This window comes from Spermophilus citellus, assembly GCF_964194105.1.
Source record: "Spermophilus citellus genome assembly, chromosome: 10".
NCBI classification, from domain to species: Eukaryota; Metazoa; Chordata; class Mammalia; order Rodentia; family Sciuridae; genus Spermophilus; species Spermophilus citellus.
Window position 1 is genome coordinate 72,094,769 of NC_138197.1, and position 25,323 is coordinate 72,120,091.

General features: G+C 51.3%; 1 protein-coding gene across 1 annotated transcript; it reads right to left on the reverse strand.

Annotated features, from left to right (window-relative positions):
- Positions 1 to 7,778: 7,778 nt before the first annotated feature.
- On the reverse strand, positions 7,779 to 15,706 carry LOC308657433 (keratin, type II cytoskeletal 71; the record flags this gene model as incomplete). The annotated part of the gene is made up of 9 exons (XM_081309127.1): positions 7,779 to 7,990; positions 8,746 to 8,780; positions 9,414 to 9,634; positions 10,717 to 10,842; positions 11,020 to 11,184; positions 11,517 to 11,612; positions 12,067 to 12,127; positions 12,774 to 12,988; positions 15,260 to 15,706. The coding sequence occupies 9 exons, from the start codon at positions 15,704 to 15,706 to the stop codon at positions 7,779 to 7,781; spliced, it is 1,578 nt and encodes a 525-aa protein (XP_081165253.1).
- Positions 15,707 to 25,323: the final 9,617 nt, after the last annotated feature.

A 25,323-nucleotide genomic window follows, 5' to 3' on the forward strand; every position in this document is an offset into this window, starting at 1 on the left:
CTCTCGGATGCTTCTAGCCCTGCCCTTGCCCATCAGCCCCATTCCAGGCTTCCTTTTTCACAACCCATTCCTGCCCAATGGAGCCATCTGGCTGCTTCTAGCGTGTCTTGGACCAGTCTCTACCTCCAGCCCAAGAAACGCCCCAGCATCTCCATCACACCTAGTGGTTGACCTACTGACATTTCAGGTCCTCTCTGTTGCCAGAGATTGGGTGGAAGGTTCCAGGCTCATCCCAGGTATGGGAGCCTGTTTAAGTGACCCAGAGCCTAGCTCTGGCTCTTCGGGGTGGGACAGAGCTCTATGCCTGCAGCACCCTGAGGCTCCCATTCTGGATTTAGCTTCTGTGAGTGCCTCACATACTTCTTCCATTTGCACCAGTTTTTTCTCCATCTGTACCCTCCCAGAGTGGCTCCTCTTTCCTGTAGAACCAGAAACTTCCTGAAGGCAAGGACTATAATTCAACTTTCTCTTTCTCCTGTGCTCATTCGACAGAGCACAGCTTAGCAGGGAGGTGAGGAAGGCAGCACAGTGGGACGGACGTGGAGGTAGGACTTGAAGCCTGCCCATGACCTCTTACACCGCTGGGATCAGCTCCCTTCCCTGCCCCTCACTCTTCACCCTTCCATTCCTCACCACCAAGCACTGAGCACATGTCCATGCCTTTGACTCAGAAGTCGAGAGTTTTCTCAGTGCCCCACCCCATGTCCCTGTCAGAGTTCATCCTACCCTCAAAAATCCCTTGATCCCATCACTAGTCTCTTGCTACATTTGATAGCGTTCAACCTCCCTCTCTCCACCAATTCTGTTCAGTAGCCATGTTCTACATCCCATCACCCTTTACCTTCTACCCCTTCTTTCTCCTTCCCTTCATCTTCAGCCAACCTCATGCCATCCCATCCTCTGCCTTCTTGCTCAACTCCTACTTCAACCAACTCTCTCATGAGCTTTGGACAAAGGTTTTCTACCCATACCCATTGCTAAATCCAAAGCACTCTTTGCACCTTGCTTGAGTTTTCTGTAACGTGTCCCTTGTACATTTTCCTCTTGAACCTGAAAGGATAAAAGAAACTGAAGGTAAAATGTAAAGGACTAGGTATTATAAAGTTTCTGAACTGCACACAGAACCTGAAATTCCTGAGGCAGTTAAGACAATGCCCGGTACTGACCATTTAGTTGTTAAATAACCTTGACCCTCTGCAGTTTGGCACGTAGGCATTCAGGGCCTAAACCAATCAGTTTGAATGTACCCCCCTTCTTAGGACTGACCTATCACTCCCACCCGACCTGTTCCCGCCAATGAATGTACTAATCATGTTTGGGAATTGTTGTTTGATTTTCCCGAGGTGTATGGTGATTTGTTAAAGGAGACTGTGATGTATGTAAAGCCCCTGCCCTCCCTAAAAAGTGTACTTAAGCACTGCTCAACCCCTGCTTGGGGCTCTTGGGCGCTCTCCCTTCTTGAGTGAGCCTGGAGCCCCAGCGCGCTGGATTGGATCCTCAATAAACCCCTTTTGCTGTTGCATGAGCCGGTCTCTTGGTGGTCTCTTCCTCCGACGTTCGCCGGACCCTTACAAACCTTTTTTCCATTGTGGGTTCCCCAGTCCCCCTGCTGTTCTCTAGCTATTGCTCTGACCTCTCTGACTCAGTCTGCTTTGCTGGATGTTCTTTCTTCACCTGCCTGGGCCCCCAGGCTCTGCCTAGGCAACTGAATCACTTCACCTTGCGCATGCTTTATCCACAAATGTTGATGCCTCCCAAATCCAAACCCAGAACTCACTTATTTTTTTAAAACAATAAAAGTACTTGATTAAATCCCTAGAAGTCAAAATCATACCATGACAGCCTTGATATGAGTCAACCAGGGAGTGGAGTCAAGCCGTGTAGAGGGTAGGGATGGGCGACATGACAGATCAGAGCCAGGCCGGGCTGGTCACGGGACCCAGCCTCAGGGGTCATTGTGATAGGACACAGCTCCTGGCAACTCAAGCCAGCACTTGGCAAGCTCTGCAGCAGAGCACCTGGTGTCACCGAAGGCCTCCCACACTCTCCATGAAGCAGTTGAGTTTCTTTTAACTCAACCACATACTGAACACTTTTGTCTGACTGTGTTATAGCACTTGGACTCAGGATATCCCCCAAAATCATGGCCCTTCCACAGAAGCTGAACCTCCTCCTTGATTCCCCTTTACTATGAATGGTGTTGGTGTTCACCAGCCACCTAAGCTGGATGCTTCAGTGTCTTTCTCGATTCCTACCCCTTCACCACCCACGCGCACTGACATTTGTGCCCTTGTGTAGCTTCCACACACCGGGTAAGGCTGACTTGCATAACCAATGAGATATTGTAGAAATGACAGTGTGACTTCCAAAGGCCAGGTCATGAGAGTCATTGTGGCTCCCCCCTTGTTCTCTCTTGGGTCATTCACTCTGGACACTCCAAGAGCCCTATGGAGAGGCCCACATGTGAGGAGCCATCTTGAAAGAGGCCCCTCCAGCCTCTCAGGCCTTGGCATGAATGCAGCCCTGGTTAATGCTGGACAGCAACAGCATAAGGACTCTGAGACAGAACCACCCAGAAGGGCTGCTTCTGGATTCTTGGCCCAGAGAAACTCTGGTGTGGATAACGTAGACTATTATGCAGCACAGATAACCAGCGGTGTCTTCTACCCCTGTGGCTTCCCCCATAGCTCTTCTGTCCTCCTTTCCCCTGGTCCTGTCCCTCACAGTGGCAGTGTAGAATATGTCTCCTGGTGGTCTCAATCACTCTGTGGCTCCAGCCAGGCTTCTCACCTCTGTTCTCAGCCCCTCCAACTCACCCTTGAGGAAGAGTGAGATTTCTGAAAGATAGCTCTACTCCTGTTGAAAAGGATTCCCTCCCATCTCCGTTTTATAAATCAAGTTCAAACTTCTCACTGTGGAGCAGGCATCTGTGAACCTGCCCCATCTCTCTTCCCAGGTTCATTTCTACTGAAGGTCACTGTCAGTCATTCTGAGTCACTGCCAACTGCAGCTTCAGGTCACCTAGCCTTTGTTCCTGTTCTTTCCTCTGCCTGCTCACCTCTCCCTGAGCTGAGTCCCAGACTCATGAAAAATATTCAACTGCCCCAATGGGGTGGTCCAATGAAGCTTAAAGGAAAAGGAGACCCAAATCTGAAAACCCTGCTTCAGATGCAAATGGCCTTCATTTCCTCTACCCAGGGTTTGTCTCTCTTGGTGAAATCCCCTGCTGGGTCTTTGTAACTAATTTGGGGCAGAAATAGTTAAGTTATTGGAGTATTCCATGTTCTCAAGTTGGAAGGGAGCTTGGACATTATTATCATCGTGTCCTTTGCTACTCAAAGTGAGGTCCCTGGACCAGCAGCATCAACACCACCAGGGAGCCTGTGAGAAACATAGACTTAGGCCCCACCAGACCTGCTGAGCCAGAAAGGGCTTTGTCACAAAGAAGATTCATATGCAAGGTGACGATTAGGAAGCATTGATCTTGTCCAAACCCCCACCCACCTCTTGATCCCCTAAATATCTGTTGAGAAAAATTGATTCTGTTCTGAAACACTCCAGCATGGGCAGTGGCCTGTCTCCCAAAGCAGCCCATGCCACCTTGAGCATTGTCTATCAGGTCCCCCATTGCAAAGTTCCCCCATGTTACCCATGTCTCCAGCTTTTTCACTTCTCATCTCTGACTACTTCCCTATCATGCCTCTCAACACCTACAACCAGTACCCTCATAATCCACCCAGACCCAAATCCCATAGAAAGCCATTCAGAAGGTCAAGTGAGATCCCATTACTGTGAGTTTTTCTTAATCTCTGTTTGGTGTCTTTTAGGTCTGGATTTTAACACTCGCAGCATTTTCTTTTTCTTTTCCGTTTTTTTTTTTTTTTTTTTTTTTTTTTTTTTTTTTTTGGCACCAGGGATTGAAATCAGGGGAGGCACTTAACCACCAAGCCACATCCCCAGCCCTTTTCTTTCTTTCTTTTTTAAAATTTGTTTTAATTAGTTATACATGACAGTAGAATGCATTTTGACACATTGTACGCCAATGGAGCACAATTTCTCATTCCCAGCCCTTTTTTATATTTTATTAGAGACAGGGTCTTACTGAGTTGCTTAGGGCCTTGCTAAGTTGCTGAGGTTGAGTTTGAAATTATGATCCTCCTGCCTCAGCCTCCCTAGTCGCTGGGATTATAGGCGGGCACCACCATGCCCGGCACTTAGAGCTTTTTGACCTAGAGCTGTTGTAAGATAAAGGGAGCCCAACCAGAGAGTGCTACAGAGTGACCTTGGTCTTGTAGGTCTTGTAGGCCTTGGCCTCCTTCCCCTGGGCCATGTTCTCCCACTGGCATGGGCTTTCGATGAAGCAACCAGCTCAGAGAGCTAGTTGTTGTTCATGGACAGGAAGCTGGACATGTCTGAGGCCCAGGCCTGCAGTGTAGCACCTCCTGCAAGACAATGGGACACTCAGTCCTAACTGAGACTCTCCTAACTCCCTGCCTTAGAATGGCACTTTATACTTCAAGGCCTTTGCCTTGATGGTCCTCATACTAGCTGGGTTGGCTGGGCTGGCAGGAATTGTTGTGACAGAGGCCTAAACACAAGGCACGATGGCTTTAGGGTCAGAGAGTGGGCCGGGTTCCTTCGCATGCTCTTTCTGAGGTTCAGTTGTGGCACCTCTGAGTGGCAACAGAGCATAAGATTGCCCAGCCCCTGCACACGGTCCTGGAGGTAGAGGAGATGGATGCAGCAAGCATCAGAAGAAAACCAGGCCATGCCTGACTCAGAGAGCACCCTAAGTCCCGTGTCCTCCAGGGAGAGACCAGGACTGGCTCCACTGCAAGTCCAAGTCCCAAGGCCAACCCTGGTGGGCTTCTGGGAAGATGGTCCTATGTCTCCTCTAGGGCTGCTACTCCCCCCACCTCCCTGGGTTGCCCCCCTCACCTGCATTTCCCTCTCCACCCCACTGAACGCCCTGTGTGTTGGATAGCACCCAGCTCCCGAGAGGTTACCAGCCTCTACTCCTGAAGCTTCCAAGATCCCTGTGCGTCCCATCCAACCTGGGGACTTGATCCCCTCTCCCCTGAAGGGGCCCGGTGTGGTCCTAACAAGGGTGTGTTGAAAAAAGCACAGGGTGACTTTAGACAAAGGCCTTGAGTGTCTCTATGTCACAGTTGCTATCCTGGTGAAATAAACAGAGCAGTTCCTGCTGTGCATGACAGAGGCCACCGCACCTTGGAACCTCAGGGGAGTGCCAAGTCTCTTCCTCATTTACCCTGTGGTTGGTCTTCTGGAAGCTGCCAGGTGGGAGGGGCAGGCAGGTGGGAGCACTGCCTAGGACAAGCTCCTGTCCAGACTTGTGAGGGGAGCCGAGCCTGCTGCTCTCTTTCCTCCTCCCTGTCAAAGGCAGGCAATAGGCAGGGTACCTCAGGGGTCCCTCCAGCTGGGGTATTTGTTGATAGTCAGGGACTCTGACCCTCAATCTTTTATGTGTAAAATGGCAGTAGCAAGTCCGTCTGTCCCAGTGCCATTCTCAGATAATGGTGTGACAGTGCTTTGTAAGCTGCAAAGTGACAGGTAGGCACCCACCAAAGGACAAATTCACACTGTCACTTCCTCTACCAGTGACCATGCCGGGCACTCCTCATCTGGCACTCTGTTCTTTCCCTCTGGATCAAGACACAACCAAAGGATCCTTAAGGTCACAGAACCACTGCTCTTGGCAGCCACATTCAAGTGACCATGGAGATTTGCTAGATGTAACACAGTGGCCTCCCTGCCTTTGAGTCCCTGTCACTGTTCCTTTGCTGCAGTGCCCTGATTTGTTCCCCAAATTGTCACCAAATCCTGCCTGGTCTGTTAGCCAGCTGAGTACTCTCATTGGGGAACCTGCCACAGGCTCCATGGGGGCTCCTCACTGCCCCTTGCAGGAAGCTCCACTCAGTCTCTCTGGCTCTAGAAAACAGACTCAGATCCCAGGATCACTCTCTCCACCAAGAGAACCATGTGAGCTCTGGGATGGTGGGAGAATTCTTCATTCCCTGCCCAACTCTGGATGATAAACCAGACACATTCAGAGAAGCCTCTACCTCTAAATTTGAGAATCTAGCTATTTCTTAAAGCCTTTATTGATTGGAAAGTTCTTCCTGCTATCCCATTGCATTCCTTTCTATTGTAAAGGGAACAGGGGAGCAGAAGCAGTGAGGCATATATGAGGTCTCCACTGGGAAATGGCAAGGTCTGTGCCCACTGCTGGAAACACACATGCACATGCACACACATGTGCAAACACACGTGCACACACTCCTCACGCATCTTGCCAACTGAGGAAGCAAACTTGTCACTGCTTACCCTCCCCCACCTCCACCTGCTGGCACTGGCTTCCAGCTTGAGGCCAGCAGGGGGCTTTGGCTGATGGCTGCCTACTGGGTGGTAGGGATTTCGAGCCAGGCTCTGTGGACTTGCTCCAAGCCACAGTCACTACCTTGGATGTCCTAGCCACCAGCCCAGCCCATTTGGCCCTTCCTCTGAACCTCCACCTCCATGGGCAATTTGGCTTCCTCTTGCTGGTCTCTGTAACTGAAACCCTAACCCCTGCCCCAAACAGCCCCATTAGCATGGCTGCCCCGCAAATGGCTTCTTGCCCACTGGCTGTAGAGACTCTGGCTTCCCATCACCCACAGACTCCCTCCCCCTCCTCTCCCTCCACCTCTCTCTAACCAGAGACAGAGCAGACCTGGGGAATCTGTCTGTCCATCCTTCTTGCCCTCCTCCTCACAAGCAGGACTGGCCATCTTGTCAGTGGGTCAACAGGAGTGTGTCTGGGGAGGTGCCAGCTGCACAGTCACTAAAACTTGTAGCCTATCCTGACCCTTTCAACAGAAAGCCACCAACCAGGCTGCATGCACAGCCTTTCTGTACCTCGTCCTCCTTCTCTCCCAGCCCTCCTCTCAGACTGTATTCCACACTCCATTGCCTATTGCCTCAACCAGGCTCCCTCCCCTCTGTCACACACATGCTCAGTTTGTTTTGCTGCTGCTCTGCAGAGAAAATCAAACTACAAATACAGGCTGTGTAGGCAACACGGCAGTGCGCTTATGTGCCTGTGTTGCATGTATGCATGTGTGCATATATATGTGTGTGTGTGCATGTATGTGCACGCTCACGTGAGCATCTGAATTTTGGCACATATGTGCACTTTGAACACTCAGAGACCAAGCCTTCAGATTGTGCTGTTTATTGAGATGCAACAGGAAGGGTCTTAAAGAACACAGAAGGAAACCGTGTCTCCTCTTCTCTGTTTGTGAGTACAGTGAAGAAGGAGACCCAGAGTTGTGCTTGGTCCCATTCAGAATGAAGCATGGGACTGAGCGGGGAGGTAGGGACCTGGGCCACTCTTGGTCAGTTGTTCTCAGTCCTCTTTCTCTTGAACACAGAGCCACATCCTAGCGGAGGCAGGAGCCGAGACATAAGCCCAGCATGTGAGGGTGTTTCCATCTGAGGCCCAGGGTGGTGTTGAGACAGAGGCTGGCAGAGGAGGAGAGGCTGGAGCAGCTGGGGAATGGTGAGTCCGGGGGTGTGCTGGAAGGAATTGCACTGGGCTTGGCCGTCCAGACCTGTCCAGGCTCAGCAGGCTCAGGCAGAAGAAGTGAAGCAATTAGCCAAGGCCAGAAGCAGGGGTCAGGAGCAGGACCAGCAGGGTGGAGGAGGGGTTGATGGGGGTGGAGCACAGCGTGGAAGCCAGAGCTGGGGTCCTGGGTGATGGAGGGCATGGCTTGCCCTCTTTACCGACTGCCTTTCTTGGAGGGGGAGCTCAGGTTAGAGCCCTTCCCCAGGGTATCCTTGTAATCATTGGCACTGCTCCGGCTCCTGCTCTCCCCACCGCGGACACTGCACACTCCAGAGATGCAGCTGGTGCTGTTGGCAACATAGCCGCCGCTGACTGTGCTGGGACGGAAGCCGTAGCCTCCACTGCCACTGGTGCTGCTGATGATGGCTGCAGAGGGAGAGCCAGGCTCAGCACCCACTCAGGCAGGGCTGGGGTCTCCTCTCCCCTGGACACACAGGGTTCTTAGGGGCCTAGCTCACAGCTGGAAGAATATTCCAAAGGCACCTGACCCCACTTCCTGTCCTTAGCTTTCTCAGCTTATAACCAGTCTAGCTAAGTTTTGCCCTATTAATGCTCAGAGGCCCGTCTCCTCGGTCCAGGCACCTGTGTGCCCACCTGTCCTGAACACCCACTCACTGCCCCTCCTATTAACCTCTTTGCTAATCCTCCACTCTCCAAACTCTCTCCCCTACTAGGGAGAGACAGAAGATCTCCTATGTTCTGGTGTGACTCAAAGCCCTGCTGAGAAAACCAGAGATCCAATACTATCAGCTTGATCTCCAAGATCCCCGTTCTCTAATATCCCAGCCCAGGTCTACTTATAATTTGCAAACTCAGCTTACCAAGCCTCACACAGACCCATGCATCATAGAACAGTCCCCCCACCAACCCCGTCTTTGGCAATAGCCATCTCTTGCTGCCATCCCCTGGGAACAGAGAGTCAACATGATAAAGATGAAAGAGACCTGGGTAGGCAGTCAGGACACCTGATCTCTGGCCATGGGTCTACACTCTGGCTTTGGGAACTCAGCAAGCCTTTCCCTCTCTGGTTCTTAAGCGGCTTATCTGCACACATGAGGGGTGACTAAGGTCCTTCCCTGCCTGCACAGTCACAATTTAAAGTCAAGCACACAAGTACTTACAGATGCTGACAGGGGAAGGATATTCTCCTGACATCCTGTTAGGGAGAGAAGTGAAATAAGAGCATGTCATCCATTCCAGTCTTCAGAGCTGCTATCCCCCCTGGACTGATGTAGGTTTCTGAGCCCAATGGATACCTGTAGAAACTCCAGTGCTTCCTTGACACAAGCAGAACCTGAGAAGCTTTGGGGGTCATCCCTGAATCTTTAGAGTAGCCAGGCATGACCTCAGTCAAATAATAGTTTGCAAGAGGTGCCAGTGTCCAGCCCATACACAGAGCTTCCCTTTTCCCTAACTCACTGGGGAAGCTGGAGTGGCAGGCCAAGCACACCTCCAATGAGCTCAAGATGCACCTGGACAGGTGAGGAGGATGGAACAAGAAGAGCTAATAGAGGAATGGGCTTAAGGGGCAGCAGGATGTGCCCAGATAGACCCAGGGAAGTTGCAAGGATTGAATGAGCTAATCCACATAGCACTGCCAGGGATGGAATAAGAATGGTATGAGTGGATACAATATGGATGGTATTATTAATTACTATTGTTATTTCTATCACCCACCACTCCATCACTTCCTGAGAACTCAACTTTTCTGGATAAAGATCTTTTCGGTTTTTCTCCTTTGGTTCTTCCCAAACCCTCGGGGGCCTCCTGCTGGAGCATGTCCACCCACCTGCACTCCTCACTCTCCAGCAGCTTGCGGTAGGTGGCGATTTCCATGTCCAGGGCCAACTTCAGGCTCATGAGCTCCTGGTATTCACGCATCATCCGGGCCAGCTCCTCCTTGGCCTGGTGCAGGGCTCCCTCCAGCTCGTCCAGCTTGGCCCGGGCGTCCTTAAGGGCATTGTCCCCTCGCTGCTCAGCATCCGCAATGGCTGTTTCCAGGTTAGAAGCCTAAACAAAGAATTAGAGAAGTTAGGAAACTAGAAGGAGTCATCATCTCCATTCAAATCCTTCCCATTGTTTAAGATCTCAGGACAGAGATGCCCACCTCCACACCCCTGCTCTAGTTGGAGAAGGGTCGGAAGTCCTTCCTGAGATCTAGCTCCATGCCCTGAACTCAGATGTTTGTGGTGATGGAAAATCATGCATCCTGCCCACCTGGGATGGCAGCCATCTAAGCACCACTCAATTCAAAGACATTTAGAGCCATATTGTTTCCAGGACACAGAAGGAGTAAGAGGATTGACTTTCTGCTTTTGAGTTCTTCAAGGTCCCAGAGGAGAGTGGAAAGAGCATGGAATAGGAGGTCTAGTCTCCTGGTCAGGAGATCCTCATTAGAAGCACAGCTCTACCACTCACCAGCTGTGCAACCCTCTCAATCTCTCTGGGCTTCAGTTTCCCCATCTGTAACATCAGGGATGGTAACTAATGCCCCTCAGAGTCTTCATGAGAATTAAGTGTGAAAAAATGATAGATGCTGCTACTATTTTATTACAGGTGTGCATCTTTGTCTTTATCTGCTAATGCTGAGGCTCCTCCCATATTCCTGGGAGCCACCTGGGTAAATCCTCAGTGGGTGTTCCCTGAGACTATTTCTCCTTCTCGGTCATTAAAACAACAAATGTTTATTAAGTTGCTATTATGTGCAGACATGGTGCTGGAATCTGGGGAGGGACAAAGCAGCCAGCTCCCTGCCCACTTTCAGTGTAGTGGGGGTGGGAGGACAGGTGTCAGAAAACTCCAGAAGGTATGAACCCGGGCAGTGAAGCACAGACACCTGGAGAGCATGTGGCTGTTGGAGGAGGTCCCAGCCCAGCCTGGGGGAAAGGAGGCTTCTGGGGTGACAGAGCTTCAAAGCACAGGTGCTTGGAGTAAGAAAAGAAGTGCCCCAGAGACCCTCCAAGTGTTGGAGGCAGCAACCTCCTTGGTCTCCTCTCTTTGTGTGGCAGAGATTGGGAGGCCCCGGTTCTCAGTCAACTCACTTCTTACCCAGTTAGCTCACCTGCCCTTGACCAAGGGCCAGTGTCCCTTACCTGCTTCTTCGCATTATCAATCTCTGAGCGGAGTCTCTGGATGAACCGATTGAGCTCTGTGATTTCATTCTTGGTGTTTTTGAGGTCATCTCCGTGTCGGCCAGCTGCCAGCTGCAGCTCCTGGAACTAGGGCCCCAAAGCAGAGTTGCAGATGAATATGGGGAGCTTTTCCAGGTTGTGGATGACATGGGACCAGGGCACAATGGACTCTCACCTGGACACTGCCTCTGTTCTGGGCACCATTAGGCCCCACCCCCATGCCTGCTGGTGTTGCCCACCCAGCCCAGCCTCAGCCCCGCTCACCTTGGTCTGGTACAGGGCCTCAGCCTCAGCCTTGCTCTTCAGGGCGATCTCCTCATACTGGGCACGGACCTCGTCAATGATGCTGTCCAGGTCCAGGTTGCGGTTGTTGTCCATGGAGAGGATGACAGACATGTCACTGATGTGGGACTGGATCTGAGCCATCTCCTGCAGGGGAAAGAGTGGTCTCTCAGAAACAAGCTCGCCCAGGCAAGGTGAGCGAGTTGCCAGTGGTGCCAACTTGGAACCTGGAACCCATGTCTGTGGGCAAAGTCAGTTCCCTAGGGGTCCAAACAGATTCCCACCACCATGGAGGGAGGCTGGACTCCTCCCTCCCCCTGCAGAGGATGGAGGCTGAGGAGCTTCCCAGAGTTGAAGTGGGAGATAGATGACTATCTGGAGGTCTCCTGAGAGCTGGGCCTCTGCTACCCCAGCCCCCAGAGCAGAGTTGTACCCACTGGCTGCCCTCAGAAAGAAGTAAAGTGGAGAGACAGACTTACAGCCTCAAAGAGACACTTGGAGAACTTGATGTCCTGCTCCATGGAGTCCACCTTGGCCTGGAGCTCTACCTTGTTGGCATAAGCTGCATCCACATCCTACAAAATGCCCGATCATCTCTAGTCACCATGGAGCAGCTGGGAAGGAAATGGCCACCCCAACCCAGGGGCCCCCTTAGGGACATAGACGCCCTCCCCTCCTGGTGGCTTAGGGAGAAGGGGATAGAGGAGCCACGCCTCAGCACCCTACCCCAGGAGAACCCGCTCCACTGCAGGAATACAGGAAGGAAGCCCTAGCCAGGCTACTGTCTGAGGCACACCTGTGGCCTCTGGGCCAGGTGCCATGAAGCAGGGGAACTCCTTTGGTGTCAGGTCGTGTCATGGCGGCCCTCCCTGGCCCGCCCTGCTCTTCCTGGACAGTTTTTCATCACAGTCCCCTGCCTTCCCCTCACTATCTCTGCATCAGTTCATTCTGGGGCAGGTGGCAGAGCATGCTGCCAGCTCAGCATCCCTGGGACAGATCAGCCCCCAGATGCCGGCCACCTTCCCCTACCTTCTTGAGCAGCACAAACTCATTTTCCGCAGCCGTCCGCCTGTTGATCTCCTCTTCATACCTGCAAGAGGCCACAGCTCATTGGCTCATGCATTTCACAGAGAGCCCCTTGTTGTGCCCAGAGAAGACCCTGAGTGAGGAGCAGAGTGCCCGTTGGAGGGCGTAGGACTGGGAGGCCACAGAGGACTGGGCAGTGGGAACAGCTGGGCACAGAAGGCTTCCTGGATGAGGTGCATGCAATCAAGTTTGGAAGAAGAGGATCTTTGAAGATCCAGCTTAGGAAATGAGGAAGAAGCTTGTGGAGCAAAAGCCCTGTGGGAAATCTGAGAGGAAGCACCAAGCAAGCTGCTCCCCAAAATAAGGGCAAAGCATTACAAATGATGAAGGGCTCCTGGGAAGAGCTCTAGGGTTGCTCCTCAGAGCAGGCTGGGACCCCGCTCCTACTGATGAGGACCTAGGAGCTTGGAGAGAATGTTAGCGGTTGACCCAAGGTTTCCCTGACCACTGCCCAACTAACTGGACATTTGCCCTAAGTGCCAGGTCAGAGGCTGGGGGGCAGGGAGCATGTTTTTGGAGGGGGATTCTATTTGGTATGATCACAAGCTCTACCCCACTTTCAAAAACTTTAAGTTGGGGTGACCACCAAGGTCCCTTAGAGGGACAGGGGCTGGTGTCCAGGAAATGACAAAGGGTCCTTCCTCACTCACCTCTTCTTGTAGTCCTCCACCACATCTCGCACATTCCTCAGCTCCGAGTCCAGCCTCACCCTGTCCCCAGACAGGGTCTCCAGCTGCTTCCGCATGTTGCTGATGTGGCCCTCGAGGATGGGCTCCAGGTTGTTCTTGCAGTTGTTCAGGTCCAGCTGCTGCAGCAGCTCCCACTTGGTCTCCAGCACCTGGTTCTGCTGCTCCAGGAACCGCACCTGGAACACAAAGCCAATTACTGGGGAGGCCCCACAGAAAGAGTCACACCTGTCACTCAAGGACTTGGTACAAAGCACCCTTCCTGCATAGTCTCCTTCGCCTCTCACTACAGCCACATCAGGTGGGCGAATCACAGCTCTGCTCAATGGAGAGGAAACTGAGGCATGGAGAAGTCTCACCTCTTTCCATAGCCGCACAGCTTAATTTCTGGCAGAGTCCAGAATTGAACCCAGACACTATACACTATCCATCCAATCGCCCAGAGCCCACCATGACCAAACCAGTGCAGGGCATGGGTGTGCCTGGCAACAGTAGGACAGAGCAGGACATCTTTCTGAAAGGCTGAGCTTTCTGTAGAAGGGAGTCTCCTTTTCGTTTCATCACATGTCAAGGCTCAATGATGCTTCAGCCAAAGATATTTAAAGTTCCTCAGTCAGGCCCAAACTCCATCTTTCCTTCTAGCCTCTCTCTTCCCCCTTTGTCCACCTTCCCTAGAGCAAGCATGGCAAGTGGGACAAGATGGAGAGATGGAGCTGGGCCCCCACTGGGAGTCTGATCTATATTCACTCCTGTTGTATGATTTGGGGGATCCCGCTTTCAAAAGGATATTTATCTTGATCTGTTTACTGTCTAAATAAGGTTGTGTTCCCCCAAATCACAACACAGGACATGGGAACACTGCCTGGGATTCAGCGTTGAGATAGGACTATCCACCAGTTTGTCTCTAGAAGGTCTTCTAGCATTTGTTTTGGTTTAACCAATCCTGAATTCTTCGTGTATTTCCCCAAGACTGAACCACAGAGCGAACCCACGTATGTAGGACCCCAGAGTATACATGCACACCATGTACCCATCTGGGTTGCTGAGAGGATTTGCCCATCTTCTCTGGCAGCCTGAGGTGAAGGGATTGATCTCCTCCTGGGACTAAAATTACTCTGGAACTGTCCAGGCTTTGTGCCTCCTTCTCCATGGGAACAAGACTATCTTCCTGTCCACCTTTCTTTCAATATCTCCAGAAATTCCCCCTCCATAGGATTCAACTAGCCCAGCCAAGTGTCAGGCCATCAGACCTCAATCATCAGAACACCTTGATCTTCTAGATAAAGCTTGGAGGACTGAGAAGCTGCAGAGCCAGCCCTGGCACCTGAGGCTGAGCAGAGGGCAGGAGGGACCCTGCCAGGCTGGAAGGCAGGAGCAAGGTCAGCTCTAATGGCCACTTGGCCCAGACTTGGACTTGGGCTGCCCTGTCCTTGGTGCTTGACTGTCATGGAGCCGCCAGAGCCCTCTAGTCTCCTCCCCTGGATCTGGAGGTGGGAGGCTGAGGGTCCGGTCTTGCCTTTCCCATCCTCCAAATGGCCCTGGGCATGGCGTAACCTCCCTGCCTTTGTTGACTCATAAAAATCCAGGAGTCTTTCTGCACTGGAGGATCCCTTGAGGTCCTTCCAGATCTAGGATTCCTCTCCTGCCCCCCAGCACCCCTCCCTTAGCTTCTAGACATTAAAAAGATAGCAGTGATAACCACCATTTGGGGAGTATTTCGTATGTATCAGGCCTCGTGCCAAGATACTCACGTGTATTTTCTTTTCTAAACCCTACACAACCCCAAGAGGGAGGCCATCATCTCCACTTTAGAGATAAGGAGATGGAAGCTCAGAAAGGACATGCAACTTTCCAAAGCCACACAGCTGGTCACCAACGGGGCTGGGGCAAGGCCAGGCCTGACTCCAGAGACGATGGAAACCTCTTCCCCATGGTCCTGTTCTGCCTCTCAAGAGGGTCCTCAACTGAAATAAATGCCCATGACAGAGACATCCGTGAATGCAGAGGACCTGGAATGACCACACACCAATGCCTCTGGTCCACTGATCATGGGACTAAGGGACAAGGTCGGCATGGCACAGGAGGAGGACAGGCAGGTCCTCTACAATTGGCCTTTCCTGATCACAGCCTGAATGACCCTAGGCTTAGCACAGGCAGCAAGCTGGCCCTCAGGAGTAAGAACCTTCAGATCTCCTGCCAGTGCTCCCATCAGCCTCTGTCAGTAGAAATTGCCTCTGCCTCTGCTTTCTCTCTTAGAGGACAACACCGAGAATCTTAAGGTACTCTAACACAGGGACTCCAAAGTCACCCTGGTGCTGGAATATACCTGCCTTGTGCACAATAAGTGCCTCTTCTTATCTAACCTCAATCCTTCTGCTGTAACCAAATTTCATGTTCAAGAAGGGAAGAGCAGAACCATTCACAGATTCCCCAGGTCCTAGCAGACCCACCTTGTCGATGAAGGAGGCGAACTTGTTGTTCAGCGCCTTGATCTGCTCCCGCTCCTGGGCACGCACTTTCTGGATCTCGGGGTCCAGCTCCACGTTGAGGGGGGCCAGGAGGCTCTCATTGACGGTGACCTGGTGGATGCCTCCGGGTGGGCACACAGTTGGGCACATAGGCCCCAGGGCCACACTACCAAAGATGCTGCCAGCAAAGCCACTGGCCCGACCTCTGCCAAATCCAAAGCCTCCATTCTTCCCACTGCCACTGGCCACGTTGAGGGAAATGCTCCGGGTGCCTCCCAGGCTGTAGAGGCTCCGACTGCCAAAGCCCCCGCTGAGCCCTTTGCCCCCTGCCCTGTAGGAGGACGAGCTGCCCCCAGAAAGCACTGCCGAGCAGCCACTGAAACCCCCCTTGGAGGCAGCTCCAGACTTGCAGGTGAACTGGCGGCTCATGTTGCTGGTAGAGATGGAGCGAGGACGCAGGAGGGAGGAAGGCAGAATCCCGCTAAGGCGTTGCTGGCTGTGCTGAGGACCGGCAGGTGCCTTTATATATGCTTGGCACTGGGCTTGTGGATGGGCAGTCAGGGCTTAATTCGTGGGTTTGGCCTGCCTGGGAGCAAGAAGTCATTTTCTCTATGCTGAGCTAGAGATCAGGCCCTCCCTACCTCTGAAACAACACGAAACCTTCAAATTGCTGGGCTTGCAAGCCTTGCTCATGTAATTTGGGTCTTATCTAATTAACCTGCTGTTATAGGGTAATTTGCCCCAGGCCTCAGCCTCTCCAGGGGGGCGTCACCTGTACTTCACCATCTCTGTTCTGATTAATCTTCTCTGGATGGTTGGCTTCCTCCTGGAGGCTCAGGAAACAGAGAAGGGATGCACTTCCTTGAACAGGGCTGGCCACCTTGTGTCTGGGGGCTCCAACCATAGCTGTGTCCGGAAAGGGGAAGATCACTCAGGTGTTCTCCCTCCCCAGCATCCCGGAGACATAACCCACAGAGAGCAGCAACTGTCTCAGCTGGGGATGGGGTGGAGAGACCCTGTCCTTGCCACGTGACATGCGCAGCCCAGGTCAGAGCCAGCCGTGGGCACATGGCAGCCAGGAGCTTCTATACCAGATGTTCACACTTCTCCAACATGGCAGGTTGGGGGTTAGGGCAGGGGCAAGCCCTTCATGCACTGAACAATGAGGAAGAGGAGAGGAGGATGGAGCTGGGCTGAGACTCTGCTAGAAGGCAGACAGAGAAGTCAGCAGCCAGCCCGTGGCCTGGGGATTTCAAGGAAAGATTCCGGAATGGTCCATTCCACTGTTTCTGTCTCTCTTACAAAGTGTATCTGCTAATGAGGCTTGGAGCTACCTGTCCAGGTATCACCTGTCCTCAGCTGCTGTCAACATGAGCTCAAACACATGCTGCATGAGCTGAGAAGGAAGCCCCATGGGGCCCTCCCCATGGGTCCAAGCTTCAGAGAAGGCCCCAGCGGGGGTGACGCAGTGAGCGTGATGCCAACCTGCCAGGCAGTCCTATGGTGCCTGCCTGTAGGCTCTGCCTGCTGCCCCTCCATCCTGGGTTACCGGATCCTGTGATGGGTCTTAGTCCCCTCATGATCACCACAGTGGGCTCTGCCCCTGGAGATTGCCCTGGCTCAAAGATCCCTGCCGGGACCCCATGGTGGTGTGACACTCTTGGCTGGCTGGGACACAGTAGGGAGGAGGACCCAGAGACAGATTGGGTTGGGTCTCTCTCTCCCTTGTTTTGGGTAGGCCTGGAATCCATTTCCTTCCCCTCCTCTGCCTCTCTTCCTCATCCCCCCCGCCCGCCATCTTGCCTTCATCGTTCCTACTGAATCCATCAGCAAGTCTCTCTCCCTCTTTCCACCATCTCTCTCCATCCCTCTTTATTCGATCCTTTCCGTCTTCCATATCCATCCTTCCCTCTCACCCCATTTCCTGCTCTCCTCCCAGGTCTTCTGGGACTAGCATAGCCCAGGACTGAGCTCTGCTCACCTCCTCAGCCCTTAGCCTGTGCTTGGATGTGTGGAAGGACGGTGACTCTGTGCTCAGCTCCCATGATGTACCTCTAAGGCCACACCCCATGCCCATCTTACTTTTCCTCTGTAAGGATGGAGGAAGCTTCTCCAGACCAGAGCCCACCAAGTCTACTCCTCCCCCTCCCCCTCCCTCCCTCTCTCCCTTCGGCACACCTTCCCTTAGGACCCATGGTGTGCCCAGAATTATGCCCAATTCTGGCAGCACAGAAGTTTGTGGGATAATGCCTTAGGCCTCCTGGGCCATGATCCTGGCACGGTGTTCCTCTGTGCATGGTTTTGCTGGCTGTATGTTTCTGTGCCATGCATGGCAGCATCCCAGGCAGCCACCAATGCCCTGCAGCTGCTGCCCCTGCCCCATCGCACAGCCCCCTTCCTTGCTGCTCCCTGCCTGGCTAAGGACTCCTCACCTACTGGGCTCACCTTCACTTTGCCAACCTGCTCCTATCCAGCCCAGACCCCTTCTCTCACCGTCTCTTCTGACACAAATTCCTGGGCTCCTCTGAAATCCTGCTTAAAACCCTGAACTCTGTCCCACCCCCTCTCCTCTGCCCCGACTCCTCTGTCCATTGATACCTGCCTGTCAGAAACTGTGTTTGCTGGGGTCTGGGTGAGATCCCACGTACCCAGTGGTGCCTCCCCTCTCTGCTTCCCCTCAGAGTCCAGTCCCAGCCTCTGAGCATCCCACTCTGTTGGGGAAGCAGCCAAACAGAGATGGTTCACCTACATGGGAGCCCGGGCTCCAGGCACCTGAATTCCATGCCATCTCTCAGCAGAGGGGCTTGGCTTGGCCTCTCTGAGCCTCAGCTTCCCCAACTATCAATGGAGCAATGAATTCCAATGTGGTGGTTATAACGATGACATGTTAATCCACACCAAGTGCTCCCCGTGTATCTGGTGCCTACTTAATGTCCAATAACTTTTATCAATGACCAAAAATAGGAAATAAGGCAGCACTGGCCTGGCCTCTCCTCCCTCCTTCCTCTCCCAGGGGGCATCTGGATCAGCACATTCCCACACAGTGGCATCAGATGTTGAGGACAGGGAAGGAGTGGTGTCCCCACAGGCCCCAGGCTCTCCACTCAGACCATTCCTGACACCGGATAATGCACCATAAGAAACCATAACAAGAGCCACTGTCTAGTAAGTGCTTGCCAAGCACAAAGCTCAATAGGAAGTTCCCCATAGACACACCTCACGTCCATTAGTATTGATCCATTTATCAGATTCTTACCAAGCACCTATCAAGTACAAAAGAGGGCAATCCAAATCTCCTGCCCCCAAAGAATTTAGTCTCTGTGACCCTTCCAATGCAGATGTCCCTGGGAGAAGCAGCTCATCTGACTATTAACAAGTCATTAACACTCTAGTATGAATTAGTTATCAGCACTGGCCATTAGGAAAGAACCACCCCGAGTTGTTGATGAGGAAGATGATAGAGGATGGAGCAGGAGAGTACGGGCCACCCACAGGAAGGGTGGACCTGGCCTAGGGTTCCTGGGATGCTTATGTTTTGCTGGAGGGAAAAGGGAGGGAGGCAAGAAAACCAGGATAGGCCCCATTTCACCAAGGTTACAAAGGTCCTGCCTCAGCCCCTGTTTTAATTTAGAGCTAGAAATATTGGGGACAGGAGGTGACAGAGTCCCTGCTTTGGGAAGCCTCCTGACCTGGTGGAGACAACACGTGAGCTACCATGTCGCAGCTTCCTGTCCCTCCTGCCCTTCACAGATGGCTATGTGAGAATGGAATTCTGAGCAATTTCTGACCCAGTATGGACACGTTTGAGCCCCAGTTTTACTCTGTAAATAGGTCACAGATGGAGTGTCAATTAGAGAATCAAAGCCAAGATCTGTAATTTTGTGTCTCTGTACCTGTGATGGCGGCCACTTGGACACATTTGTTTATGATCCTTTGGTTCTGATTGGCATGTCTGCTCTACCTGCTCCATGTTCCCGGATCCCATAAGCCTCCAGGAGAGGCCCTTAGAGAAAGAAGGGCAAAAGGGCAAGAGAACCCAGTACCACACAAGAGGGGAATTGCTCGGGAAAGATGAAAGCACAGAGAAGAGGCAAGCCTTGGGGACAACAAACCCTCCAGGGCTGCCTGGAGGAGGGGATTCGGATTCCAGCCTTTTAAGGGATGAGGCTTGGATGGACGGGAAGTGAGAAATAGGAAAGCAGCTCGGGCCGTCAGGAGACAGGTCATTTATGAGGAAAAATCCCACCAGACTGTAGCAATCATGAGTGAAGGGTGACCTTGAGTGACCCCATATCCCAACTGTTCATGTGACAGGGTGAGGGACGGGGAGCCACTGAGGGCTATGGAGCCGGTGGAAACCTAAGCAGTCCATGTTTGAGAAAGCAGAATCTCACTGGCATGTGGGTAGGACTGGTGGGTGGGCAGAGGCTGGAGGCACTGGGAGAGAAGCAGCTGGTTCTCTGAGCAAAATAATCGTCCCCAAAACTAGAGAATGAGCTGAGCTATTTGAATGACACAGCCCAGGTCCCACCAGCCCTCCTCAGCACGTGGACCCAGGACACGGCATGTTGTCTACAATTCCTCCCGAAATCCACCCACCCCCGCACCCCCACATCCTCCTGAAGTTTCAGGTAGAAGCACCCATAGCCCAAGCCAGTTGGGGGGACTGCAGTTCCTGGGGGACTTGGCCACCGTCGGAGCCACTCATCTGGGGCAGGACAGCTGCTCGGCAGCAGGTTTGCTCCTGACAAGGCCAAAGGTGAGCTCATCCACGGAAGCTGGGGTGTAAGGTCAGGGGAGTGTCCCGCCAGACACTCAGCTCCATGCCCATTCTGCTGCATCTGCCTGCCTTGGGGGCAGCCCTTGCTTCTGCCTTGTTTAGCTTGGTGGCCAGGAGCACTTCCTTTGCTCTTGGCCAGTCATCTCCTTCCTCCCCACCCGACCTCTGTTGAAGGGTATAGACTTGGGACCCGAGAACCAGGTTTTGGTCCCGCCTCAGTCACTCAGGAACCGTGTGACCATGGCAGGTCTGCTACCTTCCCAAGCCTGTTTCCACATCTCTAAGAAGGGGGCACCAACCCCTGCTCCACCTACTTCCCGAGGAGGATGGGAGGTGCTTTATAAATAACCATAATGACACTGTGGCTGCTGGTAGCAGCTACCACTGGGCAGTGTTCACTCTGCCCTTCACGTAGACTAATTCATTTAATCCTCACAACAGCCTAGGAGGTGGGTACCATTATTATCCCCACTTTACAGATGAAGATACTGAGGCCCAAGGAAGTTAAGCAATGTACTCAAGGTTGCACAGCTAGTGCTTGACCCAGGGTTCAGACCCAGGCAGTCTGGCTGTGGGCTGTTTCTTGGCCACCAACTGTCCTAGCTGTCCTGACTTCCTGGTGCATAAACATAGAGTGCCGGTGCCTGCCACAGTCCAGGTGCACACGTCCACCTGTCCTTCCACAGCCTCTGAATTCTGTTCTCTAATGTCCCTCTGGCACCTGAACCATAGTGGAAAAAACTGAGCTTTTTACTCTCTATTCTAAATGGGCTCCCACCCTCTAGTGCCCGTGCCCCCCACTCCTGGTTGTCCCATTTTCATTAGATTCTTTTTCAATACTTGCCGTGGTGGGTAGGGAACACAGTGACTCCAGCTAGGGACAAGCGAGGGAGTTATTCATTCATTCACTGTCCCTGACGCCATGAAAGCAGGAGAGGTTGTGACTAGTTGGGATGGGGGCACATCCCTTCTCTAAGGCAGGAGGATGGAAAAGGTGACTTCTCAAGGTCACAAAGGATCATTTTAATTTTTTATCTTTTATATTTGTGCTTTTTAGATATACATGACAGTAGAATGTATAATGACATATTATACCTACATGGAGTACGACTTATTCTAATTAGGATCCCAGTCTTGTGGTTGGGCATGATGTGGAGTTACACTGGTCGTGTATTCACATATGAACACAGGAAAGCTACATCCGATTCATTCTACTGTCTCCTCTTCCTATTCGCCCTCCCTTCCCTTCATTCCCCTTTGTCTAATCTGATGAACTTCTCTTCTTCCCTCTCCCCATTTATTGTGTGTTAGCATCCGCATATCAGAGAGAACATTCAGGCTTTGTTTTTTTTTGTTGTTGTTTGTTTGATTTTGTTTTGGGGGGGTTTGGGGTTTTGTTGTTGTTGTTGTTTTGGCTTACTTCACTTAGCATGATAGTCTCCAGTTTCACTCATTTATTAGCAAATACCATAATTTTATTCTTCTTTATGGCTGGGTAATATTCCATTGTGTGTGTCTATACACATTTTCTTTAACAAAAGAAAGTCAATGAGACTTTCTCCACCAACAAATTCAGATACTCAGTTAAAGCCTCCTGCTACCCTAAGTTTGAAACATGGAGAATATTTGTAAGATCAGAAAAATGGGAAGATCATGGCCGAGGGGGAGGCACAGGGAGAAGCTGCAAGAAGCTCTTGCTGAGCTGAATTCTGTGCCAGTACCTGCTGCATACAGGGACAGGGGAAGGCACAGGCTGCCTTCAAGGATTTCTCCATGATTAGAGGTCTGCCATTGCTGAAACTTGTAGCTTTTGTTCAATCCCAGGTGGAGAGAAGGTTCCAGAAACATTTGGGTTTTGTGCCCACTTTAGCTACAAGGCAAGATAGAGTGGGGTTGGGATCTTCAGCAAGATAGAAATTCAAAATCCTGGTCCAAGCAATGCAGAGGCCAGGGCCTTGGGAGTTGAAGGGAAGGGATATTGCCAGTCCTTGGGCTTCAATTGCTTCAACTCAACAACATCCATCAAGGGCGATGATGGACACACAGGGCTGTGAATGGTTCTCCATGACCAAAGCCTGAGACACAGCAGTTAATTAAACAAGCATTTCATTTGCTGGCAGAGCCTCTGGCTGCACTTATCTAGGCCACACAGAGGTGTCCAGAGGGATGGGCAGCCCTTGGCCATTAGAAGTCCAGCTCCCCAGAGGCCTCCAAGTTGCCCAGGATTGTCCTGGGTCAGTTAAATAGAGGCTAGGTTGTCTCTGTCCCTTTCTGGCTCTGGATGGCTCTACCTATCCTTATACCAGGTTTTCACGTGCCATATAGGAAAGGCTGGGGGCACAGTCCAGGGACATGGCTTCTCTGGCCTCTTCTCTGCTATCCTTCCAAATTTTATTTTTATTTTTTATTTAGGTGAGATTTATATAAAATGAACTATTTAAATTGAATATTTCAGTGTCATTTGGTATAGTCACAACATTTTCCCAGTACCTCTGTCTAGTTCCAGAACATATCCATTACCCCCAAAGGGAATTCTACACCCATTGGTAACCCCCACACACACCTGCCCCTTTGCCTGCCTCTTCAACCACCAACCTACAATCTGTCTGTGTGACTTTGTCTCAGCTGGACATTTCATATGAATGGATCATACAATATGTGATCTTTTTTTGCCTGACTTCTTTCAATTAGCATAATAGTTTTGAGTTTTATCAATGTAGAACGCATCAATATGGCATTCTTTTGATGGCTAAGTAATATTCCATTGTGTGTGTGTGTTTGTGTGTGTGTGTATGTATATGTGTATATATATATAAACTGTATCACAATTTTCCTGCCATTCACTCATTGACTGACATTTGGGCTGCTTCCTTCCCAAGCCTGTTTCCACATCTCTAAGAAGGGGGCACCAACCCCTGCTCCACCTACTTCCCGAGGAGGATGGGAGGTGCTTTATAAATAACCATAATGACACTGTGGCTGCTGGTAGCTGCTTCCACCTTTGGCAATGATGAGTAGTGTTTTTCTGAACCTGTGTGTGTTTATTGTTTGAACACCCGGTTTTAATTCTTTTGGATATATCTCTAGGAGTGGCACTGCTGGGTCATGTGGCAATTCTGAGGACCTGCTAAACTACTTCCCACAGAGGCTGATCATTTGATATTCCAACCAGCAACATAAAGGGGTTCCAACTTCTCCACGTCCTCACCAATATTGTTTATCTTTTATTTTTTGATTATCATTATAGTTAACCGAGTGGGTGTAAATTGATACCTTGTTGTGGATTTCAGTTCCACCTCCTTATTGACTAATCACCTTGAACATCTTTTCCTGTGCTCATGGGCCATAGCGTCTATTGAAGTTCTTCCCCCATTCTTTAACTGGCTTGTTTCCTCTTGTTGAATTCTAAGATTTCCTCATATATTCTGGAGAGACCTTTATTAGATAAATAATTTGCAATATTTTTCCATTCTATAGGTTGTCTTTTCACTTTCTGGACACTGACCTTTCATGTACAAGGTGTTTAACTTTCACGAAGTCCAATGTATCCATTTTATCTTTTGTGACTAAACTTTTGTATCACATCTAATAATTCATTGTCAAATCCAAAGTCATGAAGATTTACTCCTGTATTTTCTTCTAAGAGCTTTATGGTTTTAGCTCTTATATTTAAATTGTCAATCCATTGTGACTCATTTTTGTATGTGATGTGAAGTAAGGACACAACATGGTTTTTTGGCACATGGATACCCAATTGTCCCAGGACCATTTATTAAAGAATCTTTGTCCCTTCGAATAGTCTTTGCATCCTTGTCAAAATAGCCATGTGTTTTTAATTGAAGTCAACATTCACCTCTGGTCCTGCCTCATGATTTCTCCTCCTGACATTCAGGGAAATATCCAAGCTGGGTCCTTAAGCAGGAACACAGTCACTCTATACCTCTCAGGACCTTAATTAAGCCCAGATGTTGAAGAGTGTCCATTTCGCAGGTAGTTTAGGTGGGCCCAGGAGGCAGCCCCTCTGTCCTCCTCAACCCAAGAGAGCACGCAGGGCATCACATCTACTTAGCCCTGGCCCTTCCCCTGTGCACCGGATGTAGCCCTCCAGCCTCACAGCCACACCAGGGCAGGTGCATCCAGCAGTCTGAGGCACACCTGCCTCAAGACTTAGAAGAGATGACCTGATCAAGGAAGTGACTTTACCGATGGCTTGTGTATTCCTCTAAAAGCTATTTCAGGTTGTGAGTCCCATTCACAACCCCTGCTACTATAGCCCCTCTTACTGGGTCACTCACTGGGAATTTGGTCTTTTGGAAAGTCCGAGTGTCAGTCCTGTAAAGACCCTAGGGGTATCTGGTCCTGAGACTCTTATCCTGGGGTGCAGGACTCAAGGAGGCCACAGATAGGCCTCGGGAGTCTATGAACCTCTGAACATGCAGACACGATTCACTACACTCTGAGCTTTCATTAGTCTCAAAGGGGCCCCTGACCCACAAGGTTAAGAACCCCTGAGGTGACCAGCTAGTGGCAGAGCTGGATGGAACTCCCATAGTCCCTAAGGCACTAGTCTAGTACCCACAGTGATAACAGTAGTGACATCAAAGAGAGGCACTTGGGCAGAAAGCCCACCAGATTCCTGTGCTCTGTGCCCTCAGGGATTCCTAAATATGCCAAGGCCCAAGGAGGTGAATGGAGGCCTCTTCTTGGGCCCAGAAAACCCCCGCCTCTCACTCCCGCACCATCATCCATCCAGAGGCCTCTGAGCATTCTTGTAACACAGACTGATGAGAAAGCTGACTAGGAAGCTAAATCCTGCCAGCCAAAGCTGAGAGATTTGGAAACACACCCAGCCCCACCACTGATTTCAGAAAATCTGAGACTTCCCAGCCCTCAGCAAATAAGCATATGAAACCCACGACCAGGCCTGCAGTGATGGCATGCTTGAAAAGCTCCTCCAAGAGTCTAGGGCCATCTTTCCGATGAACCGATGGATCTCTCCTCTTCCAGAAAACTTCCTTGCTTAGCCTCTCCTTTTGGACACTTCTTAGCACTGTGGCACTAAGCCACCTTTCTCTGATTTGTACAGTGCACCTGTTTCTCCCAGCAGCCTGAGGTCACCTACTGAGTAACTCGGAACCTGGGCAGGAGGAACCATCATCAGAGAGGGTGGGACATTTGGAGAGACTGACGAGCTGACAGGAGTGCACCTCTGACATCACTCAAGGGCAGTTTATTGAATACACAGCAGAAATTCAGAGTCCTTAAT